Source organism: Cladophialophora immunda (assembly GCF_000835495.1).
Source record: "Cladophialophora immunda strain CBS 83496 unplaced genomic scaffold supercont1.1, whole genome shotgun sequence".
Lineage (NCBI taxonomy): Eukaryota > Fungi > Ascomycota > Eurotiomycetes > Chaetothyriales > Herpotrichiellaceae > Cladophialophora > Cladophialophora immunda.
In genome coordinates, this window is record NW_015622541.1 from 4,814,790 (window position 1) to 4,837,572 (window position 22,783).

Consider the following 22,783-nt stretch of genomic DNA (forward strand, 5'->3'; position numbering starts at 1 on the left):
CACCAACGCTAAATCCCACATCCGTCCTCCTCCGTTTCTACAGCCCTCCCCTCTCCAAGATCGCCCTTCGATAACCGTTGGTCTGGCGGGTGGTGTGGGAGAACCAACCACGAGTGCGAACGCGGTCGATGATGATGACTCGGCGTCCACGGCTGACAGCACGATCGGGAATACCATACCTAGGAATCCGTCAGACGCCTGGCAGTTGTTGAAAGATGTGGCGAACCGAGAGGCAGACCAGCTACAAGCCAAAGCAGGAATGAGCCAGTCGGGAGATCTCTCAAATCAAGACATGCAGAATGGAACGAGACCGGAGCCCAGGGGCTCCATCAATGGCATACACGCTGGAATATCGACCTATCGACTGGTGCGCGAAGGCTACCTGACGCCCGAAATCATCCAAATGCTGGTTAGACGTTACGCCGAGCATTATCACCCGTACCTGCCCTTGGTCCCGCGCAAATACTTCGACCCTGCTCAACTGGACGTCTTCGCGGTCAATGATAAACATCTAATGACGGCCGTCATCACCATCTCATCCAAGGACCTCATTGAACAACCGACGATCCATACCTGCTGCTCTCGATACATGCACGATTTGATATCTGGGATCGCCGCTGGCCATGATTGCGAAGTCGAGGCGGTCGAGGCATTGCTGTTGCTCGCTGAATGGGAGCCGCAGGGTCTGCGGAACCGGATCGAGGCTGTGGGCAGAGGCGAGGAGGATCGCTCGGCCTGGATGCATGTTGGGATGGCGCTTCGCACAGGTTATTTCTTGGGTCTGGACCGGACTGCGTTTCGACAAGAATCTGCCGAAGAGGCGAGAATTGACGGACGCAAGCGCCTGGCTTGGGCCAACTGCTACGTCTCGGATCGACTGATATCGGTGAGAATTGGGAAGGCATTCTGGTCGAGGGGACCTGGACCCATGACTGGCCTCTCCTCCCAAGATTTTCCCTCATTACAGCCACTCAGTCCTGACGACGAGGACTATGCCAAAATCATGCAAGCCACCTTGGATCTCACCCAGCTCTACTCCAATGTGCACGATGTTCTCTACTCCGGCATGCGCACCAGTGGACAGATGATGCTCATGGGAGATTATGTCAAGTACGTCGACGATTTCCGCGCCGCCATTGCTCGCTGGAACACGACCTGGGGCAAACTGGAGTGCTCTCCTTATATCAAGGTCACACTGCAGATGGCGTATGAATATCTTTGTCTGTACACCAATGCCTTTGCTTTCCAAGCGGCAATCGCTCAAGCAATTGCCAGCAAGCCCAAGAGTGACGCCCATTCACTGAGGGACCATCTTCGAAGTGTGTTCAGCAATGTCGGTGCCATGCCAGATGCACGCTTCATTTGGGCCAGTGTGGCCGCCGCGAAAGCCTACCTGACGCTTCTCAGCACGCAGGTGGACCCGAGCAAGTATCTGCGATACATGCCGCTGAGATATTACCTCTACTGCATTTATTCCGCGGTCTTCTTGTACAAGGCACGCTCGTTTGGTGTGATGACGGACATGGAAGAGCGCCAAGTGCGACAACTGGTCTTCCAGACCATGGAAGTGCTCAAACGAGCGTCTGTCTCTGCCCAGGATCCGGGATCGCGCTATGCAAGGCTATTGGAGCTGTTGTGGATTAGACCGCAAAAGGGGCCTTCGCAACTACCGCCTCCAATTCAATCTCCCGCAGCATCAGACGGGCCATTGTCGTCGAGTGGCAGTGTCCACGTCGATGCCCAAGGCTATATGCAATTCAGCCCGGCAAATGACTTCTCGTGGCTGGACCTCGAGGCGGTCGGCGACTACGTCTCTGGCGATCAAATCACAGGCAATGGGATGAACATGCTTGCCCCGATGGTGGGGTTCGAGTCGACGTCGACTTTCATGCCTCAGGCGCAGGCTCAGGGAATGCAGTGGCAGCAGACCAACAATGCGGTGAACTGGCCAGTGGACTGGAATGGCAACCTGTTCTTCTGAGTTCTTCTGCCTGAGGATTCGTTTGGAGATTGCTCCAATGAACGACGGCGCAGTTCTATCCGTTTCAGGCTAATGTCGGCGACTGGCAGCAGAAGCCGACGCGTGGGCAGCACTTGGACTTCCCCGCACCACCCACCACGGTCTGCCCGTTCAAATCGGCGCAGTCACCGCGGTTGCACCGTTTGGTCTTTCGGTGGAGAGGCTGCTGGGTGCTCACGAGCACAGCTTTGTATCTGAGGCATGAGTACAAGACAGCGACTGTCCCAACTGACCTCCCACACCAGCACTTCGCAGACATTAGGATCAAGCCGATCTCCGCCCAGCATGTCAGTCGACAACGAAATCAAAGGCAGACTAGCCCTGATCACAGGTGCATCTGGAGGGTATGTTTATCCTCGCCAATCCCACGGCGCGGCGTTCGTCTTGGACTGACGAAAACAGAATTGGTGCCGGTTGCGCACGAGACCTTTACAAGAATGGCTGTCACCTCGCTCTGACGTATTCCAAAAACAAAGCCAATGTCGACAACCTGATCGCCGAGCTCCAAGGCGACTCGACCTCCTCCGACCTGAAGATCTCCTCACACCAGGTAGACATGGCATCCACAGAAGAGATGGAAAGATTATACAAAGAGATTGAATCACAGCATGGCCACGGTCCGGACATTCTGGTCGCCAATGCAGGATATGGAAAGCGAGTGCCTCAGATAGTGGACATCACATACGAAGAATTCGACTATACAATTCTGATCAACTTGCGTGCACCTTTTGTTCTGGCGAAACTGGCCGTCCCACACATGGCGCAACAGAAATGGGGACGCATCATCATGATGTCCAGCATCGCTGGCTATGGCGGTGGGATCAACGGCTGCCACTATGCCGCCTCAAAAGCCGGCCTCACAGGCATGATGAGGAATCTAGCCATCAAGCTCGCCAAGGACGGCATAACGGTCAATGATGTGGCGCCTGCGATGATCGGTGAGACAGGAATGATTCCCAACGCGAAATTCCTCGAGGGCACTCCCGGAGATGTAAGGAATATTCCGGTCGGCAGACTGGGCACACCGCAGGAATGTGCGAATGTGGTGACCATGTTGTGCAGGACGGGGTATTTGACCGGACAGAGCATTTTGTTGACTGGGGGACTGAAATGAAGCCCTACCTAGGTTGGTCATGTAGCAAAATCAGAATGGATAAAATTATCGACGAACATATCTGACGCTGCCATTCTTGTCTTCGAGGTTTAGTCATTCGCAGTGGGTGGTGAGCTGGAAGGAGCCAGTCTAGGGACATGTACATAATATTCGTGTCCAGTAAAGGCTCGATCCTTGTCTGCGAGTCTACAAGGCTCCGTGCGGACCGCTACTACGTATGTCATGAATAGAGCCTACTTTTTGGCTTCCATGATGACTGGAGAAAAAGGAGAGGATCTCCCATTTTAGCACGCTCCCATTTTCCATCAATGTGAAAACGATTCCGCCCACATATCAATATCAGCCCCGATGCCACGCGGGCTGGTTACCCCCTTTTGTCGGATGGCCTTTTTGTATCCCTTTGTGAAATGTGTTGGTTATGCGCCCCTGGTTTCCGCCAGTGCCAGTGCCAGTGCCGGTGCCAGTGCCATTGCCGTTCGAACTCCGATCCCGAATCCATGCCGGTTGCCGTTCCGATTCCACAGCTCGTGGCCTATAGCTATCTCGACCCAGGCCTGATGATCGGGCCTTTCCCTCCGCCGGTGCCGGCGCCGGCGCCCTGGGCCTCGTCCTGCGCGGCGCCTCCGGGCATGGCGTCCTTCCTGGTGTCCGTGCCGGCGAAGACCTTTTTCCGCGGCGCGCCGGTCGAGGTCGCCGCCACGGTGGTCGACTTTGACTTCTGCGTCGTGGTGCCCACGTACGTCCTGCTCTGCGAGGGTACGACACCATCGGCGTCACGCACCGTCGCCGCCCCTTCGAGCTCCGACGTCGTCGAGCTGATCTCCACGTTGGCCGGGCTGACCTCGAGCGGGTTGAAGGGCGCGGCTCGCGGCGGTGTCGGTCTCGCGTTCGACGTCCCCGCTGTCGACGCGTTGGTCAGGTCCGAGATCTGCTCTGCCGCCTGGGCGATCGATTCTGCCGGGTCGGCCGTCGCGCTGCTGTCCGGCGAGAAGGACACGGCCTGGGCTGCCACCGCGTCGTCCGTCCCGGATTTGCTGTACTCGGTCGGTTGCCGGTCGATGCGGGTCCGGTCCTGTTGGGCCGAGCGATTGGACTGGATGTCCTGTTGGCATTGCGTGGTCGAGGTGGATTGAGGGCGGGTGGTGGTGGTGGTGGTCGAGGAGATGAGTGGTTGAGGCCGGTGGTGTTGACCATTGGGGAGAACACTTGCGAGTCGATGGACAGGCGTGATGGGAGCTCGTGCCACGGTCGTGCTCCTCAGACTCGAGGCTCGCAGGCGTAGAGGCTTCATGTTGCGTGGTACTGTATTGTGGCTTCGTATCCTAGCTGGTGATTCTAGGTGGTGATGTGTGGTAAACAAGTTGATTTAATGGTTTCTTTGTCGACTCAAATCAATAAGCACGACGAGAGAGCGAGAGAGGCAGGGCATGGCACGTATATATGAAAACGGCGAACCAACCACAGTGCCACCGTCGGGGATCAGCACTGGCATACTCCATCTAGGGACTTCTGATATCATCCTGACGTGAAGCTCCACCTGCTTCCCCGGATTCCGTATCCCCCCTCATAATGTCTGGACGGTGATTGGGCCAGTACGGGGGGGGTAATGAGGGGCCCCTCGTGATTTGGCGGAAGGATAAAGGAGACAGAATGACTTTCTAGCCTAGATCCTCAGCCGAAGCTCTTCTGACTTGGAGTCTGGGCAGCCTGACAGGTCCGAGATTCGAGGTTTTCGATCTCCTACCAAGGGGCTGAAGAAGCGACGTGCAGGTTCCCGAGAGCATGCGTGTCGAGTTCCACATGCCGTGTCTGGCGAATAGAGGCTGGCCAGGGGTCGGCTGCGCCACCCCCCGAAGCGCCTCGCATCAGAAGGACGGCGCCTAACAGGAGATACTCAGCCTCACCAGGCGGACTTCCATTTCCTCGTCCTCCCACACTCTGGCGCTCAATTACAACTGATGGAGTAGCCCTCGGATCGACGAGGGGCTGATCCCCGTCGACTTCGCATTCTCTTTGGCGACCGTTGAACTCGGCTTTCCCTCACCCGAGAATGTCTGACCCGTTCTCAGCAGCAAGCAGCGTGATCGGCGTGGTCTCGTTCGGCTTGACCGTCTGCGAAGGCTTGATTTCCTACTTTTCAGCCTACAAGGGTCAAGCCCAGTATCTCGACAACCTCACCAAAAGGGCAGAAAACCTCAGAGGCTGCCTGGGCTTGTTACAACATGCCCTACCGTCATGGATGGTACACTTCTCCCACACAGCGCCTCAAATCGAGCAGCACATGACCGTATGCGATGCTAGCATCGAGATTTTGAGCAACAAGCTCTCGAGCTTCAAGCAGAAGCAAGGGCCTTCGTTGCGTAGAGACAAACTGCAACATGTCGCACAGAAGGCAGCTTTCCCATTCAAAAAGGCCACCATCGACGAACTATCTGACATCCTGGATGGCCTACAAGACAACTTGAACACCGTCCTCTCCATCGTTGGTTTGTAGGTTAAGACCAACTCGCACTTCGCGCATTCCTGAAACTGACGGCGACAAAGGGAGGCATCTTCAATGCTGGTGAAGACTCAGACTGTGACAAACACAAAGATCGATGCCGTGTTATCAGCTTCAGGTGTCATGACTGCTCACATCCAGAACGCGGGTCACGATATCTCCTCTTTGCGGGCTGAAATGTCCATCATGCGAAACGATCTCCAAGCCATGAGATCTATTCTTGGTCCAGGCGTGCATACAGCCATCCAGCGATCCGACAGCCCGACTCCGACTGCAAGACTCCAGACCTTGCCGCCACCGGAGTTAGAAGGAGGGCAGGTTCAGTCTCAGCACCTTCCAGAACCGAATTCCCCCACCAGACCTTGCCGTCAAGTCTCGTCCAGACGTCCGACTTCTTCAGCCACAAACATATTGGAAGTGTCCCCTTCCTTAATCTGTCTATGCCGGAAGGCTAAGACTCGCTGGTCCACAAGGGCAAAGACACTTTTCCTTGAATATCTCCAAGTCCAGGAACATGAAGAAGATTGCCCGTACTACGCGCTAACATCAAAGAAGAGAAGATTGGACATCTGGTTAACCTATCGCCCTCTGATGATCTCTCGTGGTTTCCGATGCATGGCGTCCTTGGTCACTGGCTCAGCTGGAATCAGTCCCAATATTGACTGGATTCCAATTGTTTCTACAGGGTCTTCTGCTGCCATGCCACTCTTTAATGAAATGAAGAGAAAACTTACAGGTGATGAAGATCTGGGGCCTCTTCTGGATGGAGTCCATGCTGAACTGATGAGCCTGTTCGCACAAAGAAAAGTACATCCGAGAGAGGTCAATGAACGTGGACAGAGTCTCCTCGATGTGAGTGTATTCGTGACCAATGTGATCAAGTATTGCTAACTATTAGAGCAGCATGTAAGCAGGCTGGTTTCGGGGCATATGTGGTCTCAGGAAGGTACGAATACTCCTCAGTGTTTGCAGTGTCTCTGTTGCGTCAAAGTGCGCGAATCCACGAAGAGGACTGAATGGTAGTAACAAGATCACCTTTGAGTGACTCTTACCCTCGGAATCGAGGTTTCAAATCTTTTGCTCCGATGCTGAGAATTTTCACAGCACATAAGGTCTATCCTTCTTTTGCCCGCTTCTTATACTCGCTTGCCTCTTTGGGTGCCAAGGCAAACCATGCAGGTTTCTCGGAGTAAGCCAGTGGATTCCCTCGCTTTGCCTCACCGGTGTCACCTAACAATGCCGGCAGGGATCTATTACATTGGGATCAGAAGTTAAGACCACAGCTTGGTGCCCTCACGGAGGATTTGGCCCAGAGAGAAGCTCTCGAAGGCCAGTCAAGCTTAGGGAATCATTTGCGTGAGCTGTCCAGGTATCGACAATGGCACCATGGTACGCTATTTGGGGCATCTCCACTGAGAACAGGATAGCATGCTAACTTTTCAGTGTTCGAAACGGGACCGCTGAGTCGGGCGATTCTGCGACGAGAGCCAGAAGAGATGATTCGCATACTTCAACGCAAATCCTCTTTTGTTGGCGATTTCAATGACTGGGGCCACTCGCTTTTACACCTCAGTTGCGATTGGCCTCTAGGTCTGGTCATCCTTCTCAAGTATGGAGCCTCTTCGTTAGTCGATCGGACAGATAGTTATGGCTTAACACCAAACAATCTCCTGAAGGAGAGCTACTCAGAAATCGGATCTATGGTACTGATAGCAGCAGGGACTCGCTTCACCGAAGGTTTCCTTGAAATTGTCACGTATCGTGGTATGTTCCGACGACCTTCGCAAGAACTAAGTGACGTTGCCATCGAGGGACTTTCTTACAGAAGAAAGCAACTCCAGCGCCTAGCAACATTGCACTTACCCCAAGGTGAGCACTCAGTGGTCGCCGACACAGTCAAACTTCTAGATGAAAACGCTGCTGCGGTTTCGTCTGCACTTGAAAAGTCTGGCATCAGAGCTCCAGAAGCTCTCTTCGTTCCCGGATCGCAGACGACCTTATACCATGGCCGCGAACTTGGGGTCAGGACTGCGCAGAAATTGTATGACACCGGTTTCTGCGACTTCGACGGGCGGGACAGCCGGGGGTACACGCCTCTGATGGGGGAAAATTGGGGGTACCATGGAGCCCATTCGTTCACGTATGCTCGATGGCTTTGCGATCGCGACGCGAACCTGCTTTGTCAATTTCCTCCATGCACGAGCAGCAACTGCCACGAGGGAGACGAGCATCAAAGGCCAATCGCACTCCAAACAATCCACTCCGCGGCGTTCAGAATCGGGGAGGCACTCTTCCGTGGCCGCTGGAATTCCTTGGACTGGGAAAAATCTGAGCAGGCGACACTCTTTTTAAAGCTTCTTTTGACTATTGCGTCCTCGGACGTTTCGGACGGCTGCTCTTGTGCTTGCTCCAGCCAAGGATGTACTCCGGTTCTGAATATTCTGGACAAGTCCAGTCCCAATGGGGCTCGCAGCTATTGGTTCTTGCGGTGGTTGGATTTGCATCTTCCGTACGCCTTTCCTCGAATATTTTTGAAAGTACTCAGACTGTGTACTTTTGACGCTCTAGGCCTGACACACACCTGTTGCCGTCATGGCTGCCGGCGTGATGAGGATTGGTTTTCAGGTCCCTGGTGGAAATCCTGCCCGTTTTCGACACCCGTGGATGAGGAGATCCACGAGATCCAGGAGGAGGAAAAGCACCTGATATCTCTTCTCGATTCACTCATGGCGGAATTCACGGAACAGTGGCTATGGCCAACCTCGGAGTGGGGGGTGGATGACTTCATATCCAAGGTTTGGCGGCCTAGATTGAGACAGGTTCAGAGCGAGAGAGCACGGATGTCGGTGGAAGAGCAGGCACAAATGCGGGGCCTAGGGATCAAGATGCGCTTCGATGAGGAAGACTCTTGGAATCAAAATGAAGGTGATGATGGACGTTACGCCGAAGACGACCCTGATCAAAATCTCAAGCTTAATTGGGAAGAGCCGGACGAGGCTGAGGATGACGCTGAAACGGCAGCCATGGAAACCGAACGCAAAGAAAGAGAACTCGAAGAGATAAGAGCCTTCTTCACCGATGTCGAAGTCGCCGAGATCCTCAAGGAAGCTGCACGCGTGAACGGCCTCGAAGACTACGATGTCTGGTTCAGGATAATCGGAAAGCCTGATCCGCGACGAGAGTGAGATTTTGAGGCCCTCGCTCCGATGCTTGTCGACGCTTCAACATTTCCTAACCATTGCTGATGGTGCAGATCCTGGCTGTGTCACTGTCTGAACCCGACTGGGAGACCTCGCGGAGCTGGAATGCATGTTGCAGGTTCGATCTTGGAGGGGGGCATATAATGTGATTAGGCAGGCCGGCAGACTATACTATTTGCTGTTCGTGTGGTCCTCCCTATCATGATCTGTGAGGACCATATGCTTTCTATTAACGCCATAGGCCAGGTAAGGCCAGGTGAGCTATTAGGAGCTCACATTGGATGCGCTGCTGGGGATATTTCTTCCTCATAGTGCCTCCCGATGGAGTACAGAGTTCTTCGTGGCGGGCTTGAGAAGAGCATACATTGTGTGCCTGGAGGACGGCTTTTGAACTCTCAACCTCAGACTTATGCAACAGTATCCGTCATGTCAGGGGCTCCAGCATCAAGCTGCCTCCAGCTACCTCTCAGAAAGAAAGAGGAATACTGGCGTGAACAATAATAGTACCGAGTCACCCTTTTCTTCTTCCAGCTCTTCCGAAGGGCTTGAAAATCCAGTATGTCGCCGTGCTGCTTAAGCTCTCCACACAACGACCAACTGCCATCGACTCTGATGCGGACCACCGATAAAGGACTGAGGTCCAAGTTCCTGGAAGTGAACAAGTCCTGGGTCCGCTCCATCCTCTTACTTGCACTCGAAATAGTTCTCCTGCAAGGCGTCGTGCAGCCGCCCAAAGACGCCGCCATGCCACGTCTTGAAATCCTGCCACTCCTCCCCGGGCATGGTGACGGAGAGCATGTTCAGCCACCCGCCCACGATCAGGTCGGCGTAGTTGGCCTGCTCCCCCTCGAGGTACGGACCGGCGTCGTGGACCATGAACGGCCGGGCCAGCGACGTGAGGGCCACCTTGAACGCCGCCCGGAGCTGCACCCTCGCCTCGCCCTGGATGGAGAGGTCGTCCCAGGAGGCCAGGTGCGCGCGCTTGGCGAAGAGCGCCCTGGTGGCGTCGGCGGTGCTCGGGTTGAAGGGGAGGGCGTGGGCGACGAGCACCACGTGCGCCGAGAAGGTGGCGTCGACGTGCACGTTGAAGCGCGCGTAGGCCTCGTTCCGCGCCCCCTTGCGGGTCGTCAGCGGCGCGTAGAACGGTGTGTCCCGGTGCGGGCTCTCGTAGTTGAGCCCCGTGCGGGTCGAGGCCGGCGGGAACAGGCAGCCGCCCGAGTGCGGGAACGTGGCCTCGAGGTAGTTGGCGATGTCGAACGAGTCGCCCACGACCTGGCCCGAGGCCGGGTCGCGCAGCATGGGCAGCGTGAAGAAGTCGGTCCCGTCGTCGAACTGGCGCACCGCCGAGCAGCCGAGCCCCCGGCGCACGTCGGCGATGTCGAGGATGTCGACCCAGGTCGTCTTGAAGGGCACCCGCTTGAAGCTCAGCGCGAGCCGCGCCTTGGAGGGATTCGGGGCGTAGGATCGGGGTTGGATGGTCGATGAGATGTCGTAGAGGACGAGGGGGTTCGAGTCCGTCATTTTGAGGGAGCGAGGGAAATGGTGCGAGGCGTTGGTGGTGGGATTGACCGTGTCGGTGTGGCACATATAGGGGAAGACCAGAAGTTGTGGTTTTTCTTTTCTTCTCTCAGCCGCCAAGTGGCCCGTCACCAGCGTTCCCCCCCCAGACGTTGTACAACAGTCACCTCAAGCTTACAGCAATGGCTGTCACTTGCTTGTCAACCGCCTGTAGTTCTCTTACCTATCCCCTCTATCGTGGCCCCCTTTCCAATCGGACCGGATGGTCCCTGTCCTTCGAGGAAAAGAAACAGGGTCCATATCATCCCTGTCCTGTCTATCTGGCGCATCTTGCAACATGCCCTGGAACGAAACCAATACTCGAAATAGACCGAGATCTGGATAGGGCGGTAGGATGGAAGCGATTGAAGATTTGCACTACATTGGCGGCCATGTTGCGGCTACTGCTATTGATGTCCCAAGAGCGGCGATGGTGTGATGGCGCTTCCGGAGGTGGCGCAGTTGACGCCATCGCTGGGCGCCCAAGGGTTGCCTGCTAGAGGTATTCGCTCGTGGTACAGACCAGTTCCACGGTGCAAGGAACTTCCTGGCCAGTCGTTTCTTAGTTTGTATCTTCCCTCATGGCAGTCTTAGCGGAGCAAGAATGAAAATGGGCTCGAATCTACGTGTTTTATATCCGCTTCCCGTCCATCTCCAAATACAATGTGCAACATTTCGATCAACCGGAATCCAAATGGCAGTAGGGCATGACTGAGGAAGGATCGGCACGCTCCTCAATCTCCTGATCCTGACCACTCAGTTGTATGTCGGGTTTGTTCCTGTTGATTGTGCCCGGTTTCCTGCAGATGCTCTAAGAGTTCATTACCGGCAGGAAGAGCGTCCCAGCGACCGGCATAGAGCAAGAGGGAGGAAAACTGGGAGGAAGAACATTGGTCGCATTCAACCACATCGTGCCAATGTGCACTTGTCGGTAAAGGATCATCCAGAACCTGTCCTCTCCATTGTATATACAACATGCTCTAGAGCACGTCGAACATCCGCTCTCTTTCCGGAAACCCATATCTACACCGTCACCATTTTTGTTTAAGGGAGCGCCCGAAGCCTTATCTCCAATGCCGTGAGACTTTTCCGTGACGCCCAATGCAGAAAGATGGATTCAATCATTGCGTCTTGAACAACAGTATGGCGACATGTCCCAGGTAGAAGTAGATGAAGTGTTTCGTCTCTGCCCGTGTTGATCAGTCACAACTCATCGTAGCGGGCGACGCTCGACGTACCGTGAGTGACAAAACTTCCGAAATTTCGGCCGACTATGCAATGCCATGTGGCCCCCTTTTTGGAGTCAAACTGCGAGACGGCGTCAGGAATCGTGTCGATACATTGTCATCAGGCTGGGGGTGCGCTGTACCTCTCGCTTAATGTGTTGAGCAATGTCCTATGGTCCTGGTGAGCATTGTGCCTTCACTCCAAGGAGTGTCATCCTGCAGCATACCTTCTCGACGCTGAATTTCTCCATTGCCTCCTGTGCTAAACGCAAGTCAATATCTCACATTCCGTCTCTTGGTGGCAGGCGCATAACCGTACCAACTTCGATTGCCTCTTGTTGCATGTCCTCGCTCTTCAGGTCCCGTCAACGATCGTCCAATCAATCACGCACGGCCGTCTTACCATATCGACAGATTTGATCTGGGCTTCACGTACAACATCAGCCGGGTGACCTGGGGAAGTGGGACATCTCAGACTCACGCTCCAACTTCACCTTCTTCTCGGGGATCCCTTCAGCAGCAGCCATGGTGTCGGCGTATTATATTAGGCAGGAAAGGTAACGAATCGCAGGGAGAAAGGCTGTACAGCGGATAGAAGAGTCGATGGATAACCTGTACCGAGTAGAGACGGGTGGACGAGTCTTGAACGATGGAAGCCTTCGGCGGAAGTTGCGCATGTGCAGGGGGCGCAAATCATCACAAACCAGGGTGCCAGGGTCATGAGGGTCCAGCGAGTAACAGTGACGAGCCAAAATCCCAAAAATCAGCAAGTGTGCCGAGCGCGCAACGACAGAACAACGTTGAGGCCACTTTTCTGACTAAGCTGCTACCTATCGGGAGGTACGCCAGATTGGCCGCTGGCTGAAAGTTGGAGGGCAAGTGGAAGATGAACGCTATTCAACCCGACGAAAGTGATATAGAACGACTGTTTCTGTATTGCACTGCTTTTTTCCACGGCCACGAGTTTCTTCTCTAAACTAGTATATGACACGTTCATTACCCACTCAGTCGTGACTCCAAAAGCGCCGTGTAAACTACCCTGGATCCTTACTTACGATGAGAATCTATATCTATAACCCATCGTCATCACCTCGCCATTTGTAGAAAGAGAAAGTAGATATGGGACTCAGAAATCAAATCAGGGGCAGCTCGAAACCACGGTTTTACACTACTCCCAGGTCCACTAGCCTAGACGGCAGTGATCGGGTGTAGGTCTAGGTTTGAGCACACAGTTCATCACAGTCCCTTGAAGAGAACAGGGCGTTACCTGAAATTCCTACTACAACTTTTGCTTGGAGAGAGGAAAAGGGTTGAGGGGGGATGAACCCTTGCTTAAATAGCTGCAAGCTCCCTAGGCGCGGGTACCGCCAAGCGGCTTCATCGCCTTTGTGCCACTGGTAGAATGCCAGGCAACCATTCAGTAGTGTGCGGGAGCACAACTCTCACGGGCCTGCTGCGAATCATTGTTTGAATTGTTCGGGGGAGACGGGATGGTAAGTATCTATCTAGCAACTGTGGGAGTAATGGTTCATTAACAGGACACGAAAATTGGGCAGCGGCTTGAACAGCGGTGAGCGTCAACTTGGTATATCCCGCAGCAGCACAGAAGAATCACTCGGCTTTGCCCTTCCCATTCGAATGTGACACGCCGTGCCTCTTATCCCTGCCGCTTTCTTTCGTATTCTTGGTTCCGAAAGTCCCAGTCCTGCTCCTCCAGGTCGTCACTCTCTCGGGCTTTCGTTCAATTTGGAAGCTGAAGTCGACTTCGCCCACAAGGCTCTTCACCATTCCTATCAATCGCTCCAGCTCCTCGCTGACCAGACTGCTGGCAACCTGACAGACGGCAAAGGCCGCATAGCAAGGCTCAGCGACATGTTCGACGCGTAAAACATCGGGGTCGATAATATGGAGGTCTGGACCGAGACGATACGGGTGCGGCACTCTTAGGAAGGGTGGAAGAGGCTGTGCGTTGGTGACGCTGGCGGAGAGCAGACTGAGCATGGACGTGATATCGTGCGTCGTTATGTTGAGGCCGCGCATGAAGAGGCGAAAGTTGTTGATCCATGGCTGATCGGTGTCTGGGAGTGTTTGGGATTCGCCGGTCAGGATGGGAGCGAGATGACGGGTCGACGGGGCCGCAGATGCAGAGAACAGAGGGGAGGCTGGAGAAAAGGTGCGCGTTGAATACGAGATGAGTGTCATGTAGTTGAAGATGGTTTGCATGGATGCGATGATATCGTGGTACGTTTCTTTGGGAAAGCGGCCGCCGATGGTGGGCTCCCATTCACTAGCCAACAGGTGCAGTTTCGAAATCTGGATCCCCGTCTTTGCAAACGCTTTATTTCGTGCCTTTTCGACTCGGTAGGCCGGACTTTTCTTGATCCGGGGGTCCAAGATATCGTCTCGGAGGCGCATCTCAACCGTGCTGTGTACTGTCGCGTAGTATGTGGCCAGAAGGTACAGCCCCGCTCCAAGATCTCGTCGTAGTTTACCATGAGTAGTCATCGGGAATGGAAAATATGACCAGATGAAAGCGACGAATGTCCCGGTCAGGACGGTGGCAAGTCTGTACGGCGCCAGAAGATAGATTGGATAGTATGGCTGCCCATTCGAGGCTACCGTCTCCTTTCCAAGTTTCGTAACTTCCAGTTCATATCCCACAATCAAGAGATTGGTGACATTGAAGAGGATAGCGCCGACAGAAAATTGTGGGAACTTGAAGATTGTGTAGAATCCGAGGAATTCGACGATGAAGAGGACTGGAATGACTCCGCCGGCTTTCCCGTCTGCGATATACCACAGGGTAATCGAGCTGCAACATGCTGCTATTGTTCCGACGACCCGCCCCAGAAATCCGATCACCGAAGCACCGGTCGTTGGGGCCAGTGATATGGCAACAAGGATGAGAGCCCATAAGCCCCGCTGCTGGAGAAACCAATCCTGGGTGTCGCGAAGAAAGGCGATGATTGCCACAGTCATCACCGCGCAGACAGCTCTGAATCCGAAAGCCGATTCTTCAGACGCGAAGAAGTGTGATGTGCTCCGTATGTGATCACCGATGATTTCCAGGTAGCTGGCAGCTGGCAGATGTTCGGGGTCTTTTCGTTTTCTGTAGGCTTCTCCGAGATGAACAATGGTTCGAGTGCCCTCGCGACCCGTGATCGTGGGATCAGCTATGGAGTCCTTCGAGATCCACATACTTCGAATCCATTTTTTCATTCTCCTCTTTCCAGGGAGGATCAACTTGGATCCCCTCTTCAAGGCTTCTTCTGATTTGACATCGGCGAACACCACCAGGTCCAGAACGCCTTTCGCAGTGGACCAGGTCAGGAACTCGATGTACAAGACCAGATACATGCGTTGTTGGTTCTTTCGGTGATGCCTTAGCCCTGCGAAATGGCGTGTCATCGTCGGCTGTGGATCTCTTGAAAGATCGGTCATGAAAGTAACCGGAAGATCAACACTGGCTGCTTGACTCCAACCCTGCAAGGTGCTGGCGCGGGACGCGTCAAACTCGTCGATCTTTTGACTCAGGAAAGCCGCGAAATCCAGGTCCCCGGACCGTGGGTTTCCCTTCTCTGCGTCTTCTGCCCGTTTTCTCCTCCGGCCAAATCGCAATTGAATGTATATATGATCCAGCGCATTTTCCAAAGTCTCTGCTAGAGAGTCGAAGGAACTCACGAGCGAATCCATCACATTGGCCCACGCAACACGCTCTGCTTCCAAGTCGTCGAAAGCTAGACCGTCGGCATCATCGTCATCTACTGCGCCGACTGCTCGAATGGCCACTTCTTTCAAGATGTCAACCAACGTGGACATTCCGTTCATGGGCAACAGAATAGATTGGAGCAATTCGCGAATCTTTTTGATGTCGTACACGTCGAGATGGCCAACGGCAAACTCTGTCTTGGCATATTCCAGTTCGGTATGCATGCGACCGAAGGTTGCAGAGAGACCTGCGGTGCTGTTCTTCAACCGTTGCGCTTCTGGCGAGTTTGTGGCTCGGATCTCTTTGGGGCTCATCCTCGCCGTCGAAACGTTCGTCTCTTGCACGCAGGTGAAAACCAAGTTTTTGCGTCGCATTCGTCGCATGTAAGCACCCTGAGCCGCCAGAGAATCCTTGAGCTTGCTGACAAAGTCATCCGTCAACTTGAAGCATAGCTTCCGGTGACTTCGGGGGAAAATGAAGAACGAAACGCCGACTGCGATTGCAAACCCCATCAGAAATGCCCCAATCATGTGTTTGATCAAGATCTCGCCTTGCGACATGCTTGCTATTCGCTATCGAACGTCAGCTCACGCTTTTGACCGGAATCCTGGGGCGTCTTACCGTGGCGTTGACCGAAGCGACAATGACAAAAAAGCTCAAAATAGTGCCTGTGACTGAATATTGTGGACGCATCGCCCGTCCCACGTTGATGAGGTAGATGGACACACAGAGCCACACGCCAATTATCGCGCTAGCCGAGGCGTTGTAATCGACTTTGAGATTGGTGTTTGGCGAATCACGCTGTGCTGCGCTCTCTGAATGTTCCCTGGACTTGACTGCACAGTAGATAGACAACAGCATGACAGCTGCAGAGAGGCAGACCCCTAAAATATTCAAGGTCATAGTCTGGACGAATCGTGCTCGAGGCTGGGTCGCGAACGAGAAGAAGGCCATAATGGATACCAGATATCCCAGGGTTGTATAGATACGTGAGACCGAGTTTGACTGGTTCCTGTTGCTCGTTTAGAGCTGTGATCTTTGGAAGTTTACCATACTCACATTGCTGCGGCGATTGCCGGCGGTAGGGCACCTCTGTCTCTACGTTATTTTTGAGCAAACATCAACGAAGGGTACAATATACTTTGCCATCATTTTGACGGTCTCCAAGTCGAGATCTAGCCATTGCCATGCCCGCTTCCAAATTCGGGTTGATGACTCCAACTCTTCAGTCGTGCTGGACGAGTGGTCGGTATCCGACTCCAGGGTTGATCGAGACGAGGGATCCTCATCATCGCTTTTGTCCTGCATTGTGATTTTAAGGAAACTGGGTGGGAGAAAGGAAACAGGTCATCGGGACCTGATTTCTCGCTTCATGACTTAGGGGTCTTTCTTCGACGCGGTCCAGTCGATCCCGCCGGACGGGGAACGTAGTTTACCAGGTCCCGGTGACAAAAGCCGGGACTGAACTCTCCACGCTTTCAGATTCTCGATTAGGACGGATCGCCACAGATGCACACCTACTCATACGTCCTGTTTCGAATGGGAATTCGAGTTAAAATGGTAGTAAATGCTTGAAGTTGCGTAAAGAATTTTATATTTTGAAGTCTTGAAAATGCGGCGCGTCGGCATAATCTGATATCACGTGGGACTAGAAAGGACGATCTCCCCGAGAAGCACCGAGTATGGGGTTAGGCTGTTGTGGGGCTGGGGAAACAACAGGGCGGCGTTACTCTTGGCCCAAAGGGGCTCGAGCTGGGTATCCAATCACCTCGATTTGATTCAGGTCTTCCCTGCGAGGCACATCTAGGATACCGTACACGACCAATACCTTGAGATTGCCGTTTCGCCTCTATCATGGCGTTACTGGCCAACTCATCTATATAGATGTCCACTCTGCGTCCGAGTCCGACTCGTTTGGTGCGGTCAATTCGAGCTTCATCGGGATGCGAGATCCTTTGTGCAGGTCGATCAACACAGATTCAACCGTGCACGTGGGCGTCGCGAAAAGTCCATGTACTCGGAATCGAATGGGAGCTTACATGGCTACAGTTTCAAGTTGGTACACCGATGCTTCTCGAACGGGATACGTTGATTGAATTGTTGTATCTGGCTGCATACTCAACGAGGTAGCTATGGCTGGACGCAATGTTACTTGTGCCGTTCTTCTCGATTGCTGCCCTAAACTACACAGGCACAGGACATCCGAAGCTGACGGCGACGGTTCCACCAGGGCCGAAGACAGCAATCAAACCTTCAATAGCAGCCCAGGTACCCATGCCACAGCATGCAAGGCCAAGAAGGATGTAGATCAGTGCAATTGTGCTCCTAAACCAAGTCTTCTTGTAGCCTCTAATCCATCGCTTGATGCCGTCGTCGTGCCTGATCGTTTCGCGCGTGGCCGGGTTGAAGCCCTCGCCCGGAAGTTCCGCAGCCTTGTGGATGATGCTGCTCAGGTACATCATGCCGGGGAAGGTATATGTAAAGTTCATCATGAAGACGGCGCCGACAAAGCTGACGATGCCGTTGAGGTTGGGGACCGCTCCAGCAACGATGAACGCAAGAATCCAATAGCATGGTCCCAAGAGGTACCAGAGGATCTTGCCCTTCTTTTCAACAATCGAGGGGAATTTGAAGATGGCTTGGAACACTTCAAGGTACACCGTCTTCATGCCGATGTTGAAGTACATGATGATGGCAATCCAGCCGGAGAGAAGTCTGAGAACGTTGCCTGCAGTCTGCAGACCATAGGGATTGACAACGTTCACGATGTTGTTGGCAGAGTACTGGCCGTAGAAAGAGTAGACAAAGACACCGAAGAACATATAGACGATGCAGATGAAGGCCTGGGCAAGGAACATGCCTTTCCAGAAGTCCAGCGGATGTCTCATTTCCGAGAGGAAGGCGACGAAGAGCAGAGCGCCAGCGTATGCGTAGACCATGGTGTTGACAGCGTTGAACGTAGCCGCAAAGCCCGGGGATTGCTGCTGGTACTGATCTGGTGGAATGCCAGCAAAGACTTTGATGGGCTCGATGGTCTGGATAAGCGTAGACTTTGTGATTGCTGGGTAGTACGGCGCGAAGTGTGAAGCGGCCACCATGCTGTTGGAACGCGGGTCAGCAAGCTATACAAGTACAACAACAGGGCCGAGGAAGCAAGACTCACCAGATGATGAAGTTCACAATGTTCATCCACACGGCAGCGTTGGAAATCCATCCGATCTTCCTCAAGCTTCGAATGAATCCTCCCAGCATCCCGACAACCATGATGACAACCATCATAGCCACGAAGCAGACGCTCGAGTGAGCGATCTGCTCAATGTTCAAGGCCTTGCTGAAGATCAAGATGGCGACGGTGAAGAATTGCTGGAGCGACTGAGCGACGTTGATGAAATGGCGCATTTGCACGCCGAAGAGCCGCAAGAATGGATCACCAAAGCTCTGCATGGGGTAACGGGATGAGTCGAGATCGAGGAAAGTCTTCCAGATTACCCAGCCGCCCCAGGCAGCGAAAATGCCGAAGATGAGGTAGAGTGCTACACCGGTGCCATAGCCCACGCTGGCAAAGACAAACCTTTATTGAACTGTTAGCCACGATCTGCTATTATTTTAAGTCTCAGGGAGTACCTACGGCGCACCTGACCAACCGAGAATATCAGTGGTGATGAGGAAGAACATCTGACCCCAGCTGGCAGTTCGGAGTGCACGGGCAGCAGTGCGCCATTCCGCGTCGGTGACCCTCAGCGCAGAGTCGATAGACCCGCCATTGTCGACATCAGTGACGACCCCAGCCGGCTGCTTCTCGTTGAGTTGCGCCAAGGTCTGAAGTCTGGTCTCCTTCTCTGCTTTCGCCTTCTTTCGACCAGACTTGGAAAAGGCGTTTTTGATTGAGTCGCGAAGGGGGGAGCCGTGCTCAGCTTGGAACACTTTGTTCTCTTCAACCTCCATCTCACGTTCGATTTTGGCCCAGTAGACGTATTCTTCATACGTCACGGTGCTGTCGGTACGAGCGGCGAAGCCCCATGTGCGCTCCATGACCTGCGGCTTCTCACTGCTGGGCGAGACTGATGGCTTGCGCATCTGCTGCTCGGTCACCACATCCAGCTCCGGCGCTGGATGTGTTACTGGGGCGATATGCTCCATGACTGAAAGACGGTGGAGTGAGTGGATGAGAGAGACACAAAAAGGAAGCCGTGCGCTGTGAAGGAATGCAGGGTTGTCAGAGGACCAGGACGCTCCTAATAAGTGGCCACGCGAAGGGAGCTGTCTGGTCATATCCCTGCTGTCGCTCCTCACGATGTAACATGAAAGCGAACACACGAGCATTCGGGTATTGACGGTTCTGCCATTGGTACCCGCTGGAAATTGCGCACGCGGTGTTGGCGATATCTCGTACTCCTCATGATAAGATGAAGCATGCTTGGGTCGCACAAGCACGACAATAAGCTCTGCTGCGATTGGAGGGGCGACCAATGAGGGTCCATAGGATGAGCTTCGGTCGCCGCCATGTCCAACAAGCAACGGGGCAGAGGTACGAGGTAGAAATGCAGCGTTTCATCGCAGGTCGCTAAGCCAACGGGACACGGCTCGCGATCAAGATAGCCAAGATAGGATCTGCACTATAGACTGTATTGACCCCGGACACGCCAAGCACGAATCATCCCTGAGCGGGAAGGTGACAAGCTTTACAAGCTGCCAAGCTTCCTTCGATTCGGCCTCGAAGGGTGTCGGAAACCTTGGCAAACCTTGGCAATGGCAAACGTTGTCTTACCTTGGTCGGAGAAGCGCAGGAGCCGTTGATTGCATTGAGCCTGATTCCAACGCAATGTCCATCCGTTGATCTGGCCCTGCTCCACCCCCAATGCACGGAGATGACGCCCAGCAGGGAGAACCACTAAATCCATACACCCCTGCCTCAGTCTCAGGGAATGGCACGTCCAAAAAGCGAGGAGTTCGATGTAACACTTCCCTCGCTACCTTTGAGCCATCAATGCACTAATCGATCCTATCATGTCTTTGAGCGGCGTTATCCGGCATATAATCCCAACGGCGAATTGTTGTAGATTGCTGTCCAAGGCCCACTATCGCATGATAAAGAAACTGAAGAACCCCGCGTGGATGGGGGATCAGCTGTAGTAGGTCGATGGCTAGATGTCTATCTACATAGCTATCTGGTCTTGTGCTGGGCTGTCTCCGGGAGAGTACCGAGTAGAGGGAGTGTGTAACAGGAGATAGAGATATCTAGGCGTTTAAATAGACGGGCCGTGCCAAGCCGGCGTATCTTCCTATTCTGGCCATACATGTGACTTTCGGAGTCTTTTGACCCGTCGCCATTGGCCTGTGTCTCCTATCTGCCCAGATTAGTGACAAAGAGTGGATATGTCCCTGTGCCAGACTCCGTGCTCAGTCCACCCGACAAAAGGACAGGCAGATTATTGATTTGTCGGCGAATCGCATGTGCACGGTGTCATGCGGGGAGAAATTTGGTAATGCGCACCTCTTCTAGATCCCTGTCGAACATACTGGAATAAGGCCGTTCTGCTCTCCGGGTGGCGCGTACTTGATGCAAGCGAATAACAGATTGAGCGACATGTTCGGATGGTCGGATCGAGTCCATGATTCACTGAAAATGGTTGCGCCTCGGTCTAGATTCCTGCAGTCCTTTCCAGTTGAATGCCATCTGTTGATCACTGCACTAATGAGATGACATACTTCATGTCCTAGAGTGGCCAGACCTTTGGAGGATACTCTGTAGGGATATCACTCTGTCGTGGGCCAGGCCCCGATGAAGTCTCCGCTTTCACAGCGCATACATTCATGTGTGACCGGGGAATTCTGACGAGGATAGCGCGATCTCGATCGTGATGAATGGCCAGTCATCTCAGGCCAGGCTCCGGCAGCTTAACTAAGGTGCCGATATCTCTTGAGGCGTCTGCTCAGACCCCGTCCGAATCTGCCATGTCTCCAGGTGCACGATAGGCGCTAACCCAGATCACCTTCTAATGAACCATGGCTGGCTGAAAATAGCCCTGTTTGGAGACGACAAGGCAATTGTCTATTCTTTGAAAGCATAGATGCCTTAACCGAAATACCCTAGCTATAAGCGAGGTCGCGCTGGGAAGATGTAAATATATCGTGTCTTATATTTTCTATAAGAGTGTTTTGTAGAGCCTTGACACTGATCTACGGACGAGAAACAGGACTCTTTCTTACGAGTTAACTAGCGGGTCTTCATGCCACACGAGGATTTTCCTGTTGGTGGGCGTGCTTAGCATGTAATACCTCCACTGGTGCGTCGACATGATAGTTCATTGTCTCTCTCAAGTCGCCGAGAAACAGGGTGCACACCAAACCCAAGACACCAAACGGCGCTGCGATGATGAAGACCACCCTCAATGAATCCGCAAAGGCCTGCTTGACGGCAGCGACACCTAGTCTGATGATCTCCGGGGTCACACCAGGGACTTGTAGTAGGGTGGTCTGGTTGTTAGCAGCAAGTGCTTCCACGAAGAGTGGTATCGATGTCGAAGGGAGACCGCCAATGACGGCCGCTCTGCCTACATCGTGAGGAAGGTTCGATGTAAGCTTGTTGTTGAAGGCTACTGAGAAGATTGCCGTGAACGCTGTGCCGGAAAGGGCGCGGGCGGAAACAATCACAGCGGAGGCGCTGGCGATGAGTCGGTGTGGAACGGCAAGTTGGACGCCAGCGACAATCAGGATTAGTGGAGCCCCGAAGCCTAGGCCTGCCAGGCCCGAGAACATCAGAGCATTCAACGAATCACCTGGTTGGATGGTGGCCAAACCAACCATGGCGCCGGTATATATCGTCAAACCAACGAACATCGGCCATCTGATGTTCTTGAACTTGGTGCTCAGAAAACCGTATACAGCGGACGAGAATATTCCAACAACCCAAAACGGCTGGATGTAGGCGACTGCCAATAACGGATCTGTCTCGAAGAGCGATGTCACTCTTTGACGAACGTTAGTGGACGTCAGCGTCTATTTGCCTGGCAGGTTTGCTTACAAAGGAGGATAGAAGATGCTGTAGGCGAAAATCAGGACGCCTTCGATGAGAACCAAGGTGCAGCAGAGGATGAAGGTTCGTCCTTTTGATTTCCCACCGCGAAACATGTCGTGGTGAAGAATCCCGGTTGTGGTGCCTTTCCATTCGTAGAGCCCAAATGCCACAATGCCAACACATCCAAGGACTAGTGTCACGACCGTGCGCGCGTTGGACCAGCTGTATAGCCCTCCACCAAGGGTCAATCCAGCCAGCAGGAACGTCAAGCCAATCGTGATCAAGCCACATCCGGGTAGGTCCAGGCTGAGAATTTTCTTGCCGAGGGGAAGGCTTTCGACGGCAGTGTGCCTCTTCGGAGGGCGATAGCCAACAGTTATCCCGACAAGAGTTACGATCCACATGGCCATCTGAAACCAATAGTAGTTGCGCCAGCCAT

At 53.6% G+C, this 22,783-nt stretch overlaps 8 protein-coding genes across 8 annotated transcripts; 3 read left to right on the plus strand and 5 right to left on the minus strand.

Moving 5' to 3' along the window:
* Positions 1 to 259: 259 nt before the first annotated feature.
* Positions 260 to 1,981, plus strand: PV07_01409 (uncharacterized protein; the record flags this gene model as incomplete). The annotated part of the gene is made up of 1 exon (XM_016387930.1): positions 260 to 1,981. The coding sequence occupies one exon, from the start codon at positions 260 to 262 to the stop codon at positions 1,979 to 1,981; it is 1,722 nt and encodes a 573-aa protein (XP_016254858.1).
* A 324-nt stretch (positions 1,982 to 2,305) lies between these two features.
* PV07_01410 (uncharacterized protein) lies at positions 2,306 to 3,134 on the plus strand (the record flags this gene model as incomplete). Its single annotated transcript, XM_016387931.1, has 2 exons — positions 2,306 to 2,364; positions 2,423 to 3,134. The coding sequence occupies 2 exons, from the start codon at positions 2,306 to 2,308 to the stop codon at positions 3,132 to 3,134; spliced, it is 771 nt and encodes a 256-aa protein (XP_016254859.1).
* A 538-nt stretch (positions 3,135 to 3,672) lies between these two features.
* PV07_01411 (uncharacterized protein) lies at positions 3,673 to 4,425 on the minus strand (the record flags this gene model as incomplete). Its single annotated transcript, XM_016387932.1, has 1 exon — positions 3,673 to 4,425. The coding sequence occupies one exon, from the start codon at positions 4,423 to 4,425 to the stop codon at positions 3,673 to 3,675; it is 753 nt and encodes a 250-aa protein (XP_016254860.1).
* Positions 4,426 to 5,184: 759 nt separating this feature from the next.
* Positions 5,185 to 8,819, plus strand: PV07_01412 (uncharacterized protein; the record flags this gene model as incomplete). The annotated part of the gene is made up of 6 exons (XM_016387933.1): positions 5,185 to 5,624; positions 5,679 to 6,486; positions 6,538 to 6,580; positions 6,739 to 6,823; positions 6,881 to 7,023; positions 7,078 to 8,819. The coding sequence occupies 6 exons, from the start codon at positions 5,185 to 5,187 to the stop codon at positions 8,817 to 8,819; spliced, it is 3,261 nt and encodes a 1,086-aa protein (XP_016254861.1).
* A 147-nt stretch (positions 8,820 to 8,966) lies between these two features.
* Positions 8,967 to 10,767, minus strand: PV07_01413 (uncharacterized protein). Its single transcript, XM_016387934.1, has one exon. It carries the CDS (start codon positions 10,419 to 10,421, stop codon positions 9,519 to 9,521), a length of 903 nt encoding a protein of 300 aa, XP_016254862.1. The 5' UTR covers positions 10,422 to 10,767; the 3' UTR covers positions 8,967 to 9,518.
* On the minus strand, positions 10,753 to 12,333 carry PV07_01414 (dynein light chain, cytoplasmic). Its single transcript, XM_016387935.1, has 7 exons — positions 12,099 to 12,333; positions 12,021 to 12,043; positions 11,937 to 11,970; positions 11,845 to 11,879; positions 11,761 to 11,787; positions 11,630 to 11,699; positions 10,753 to 11,577 (listed from the first exon to the last, which is right to left on the minus strand). The coding sequence occupies exons 1-7, from the start codon at positions 12,142 to 12,144 to the stop codon at positions 11,513 to 11,515; spliced, it is 300 nt and encodes a 99-aa protein (XP_016254863.1). The 5' UTR covers positions 12,145 to 12,333; the 3' UTR covers positions 10,753 to 11,512.
* A 719-nt stretch (positions 12,334 to 13,052) lies between these two features.
* PV07_01415 (uncharacterized protein) lies at positions 13,053 to 16,899 on the minus strand. Its single transcript, XM_016387936.1, has 4 exons — positions 16,468 to 16,899; positions 16,386 to 16,418; positions 15,948 to 16,338; positions 13,053 to 15,898 (listed from the first exon to the last, which is right to left on the minus strand). The coding sequence occupies exons 1-4, from the start codon at positions 16,632 to 16,634 to the stop codon at positions 13,229 to 13,231; spliced, it is 3,261 nt and encodes a 1,086-aa protein (XP_016254864.1). The 5' UTR covers positions 16,635 to 16,899; the 3' UTR covers positions 13,053 to 13,228.
* A 471-nt stretch (positions 16,900 to 17,370) lies between these two features.
* PV07_01416 (uncharacterized protein) lies at positions 17,371 to 19,602 on the minus strand. The gene is made up of 3 exons (XM_016387937.1): positions 18,955 to 19,602; positions 18,490 to 18,897; positions 17,371 to 18,425 (listed from the first exon to the last, which is right to left on the minus strand). Exons 1-3 carry the CDS (start codon positions 19,596 to 19,598, stop codon positions 17,510 to 17,512), a joined length of 1,968 nt encoding a protein of 655 aa, XP_016254865.1. The 5' UTR covers positions 19,599 to 19,602; the 3' UTR covers positions 17,371 to 17,509.
* Between the last annotated feature and the right edge of the window lie 3,181 nt (positions 19,603 to 22,783).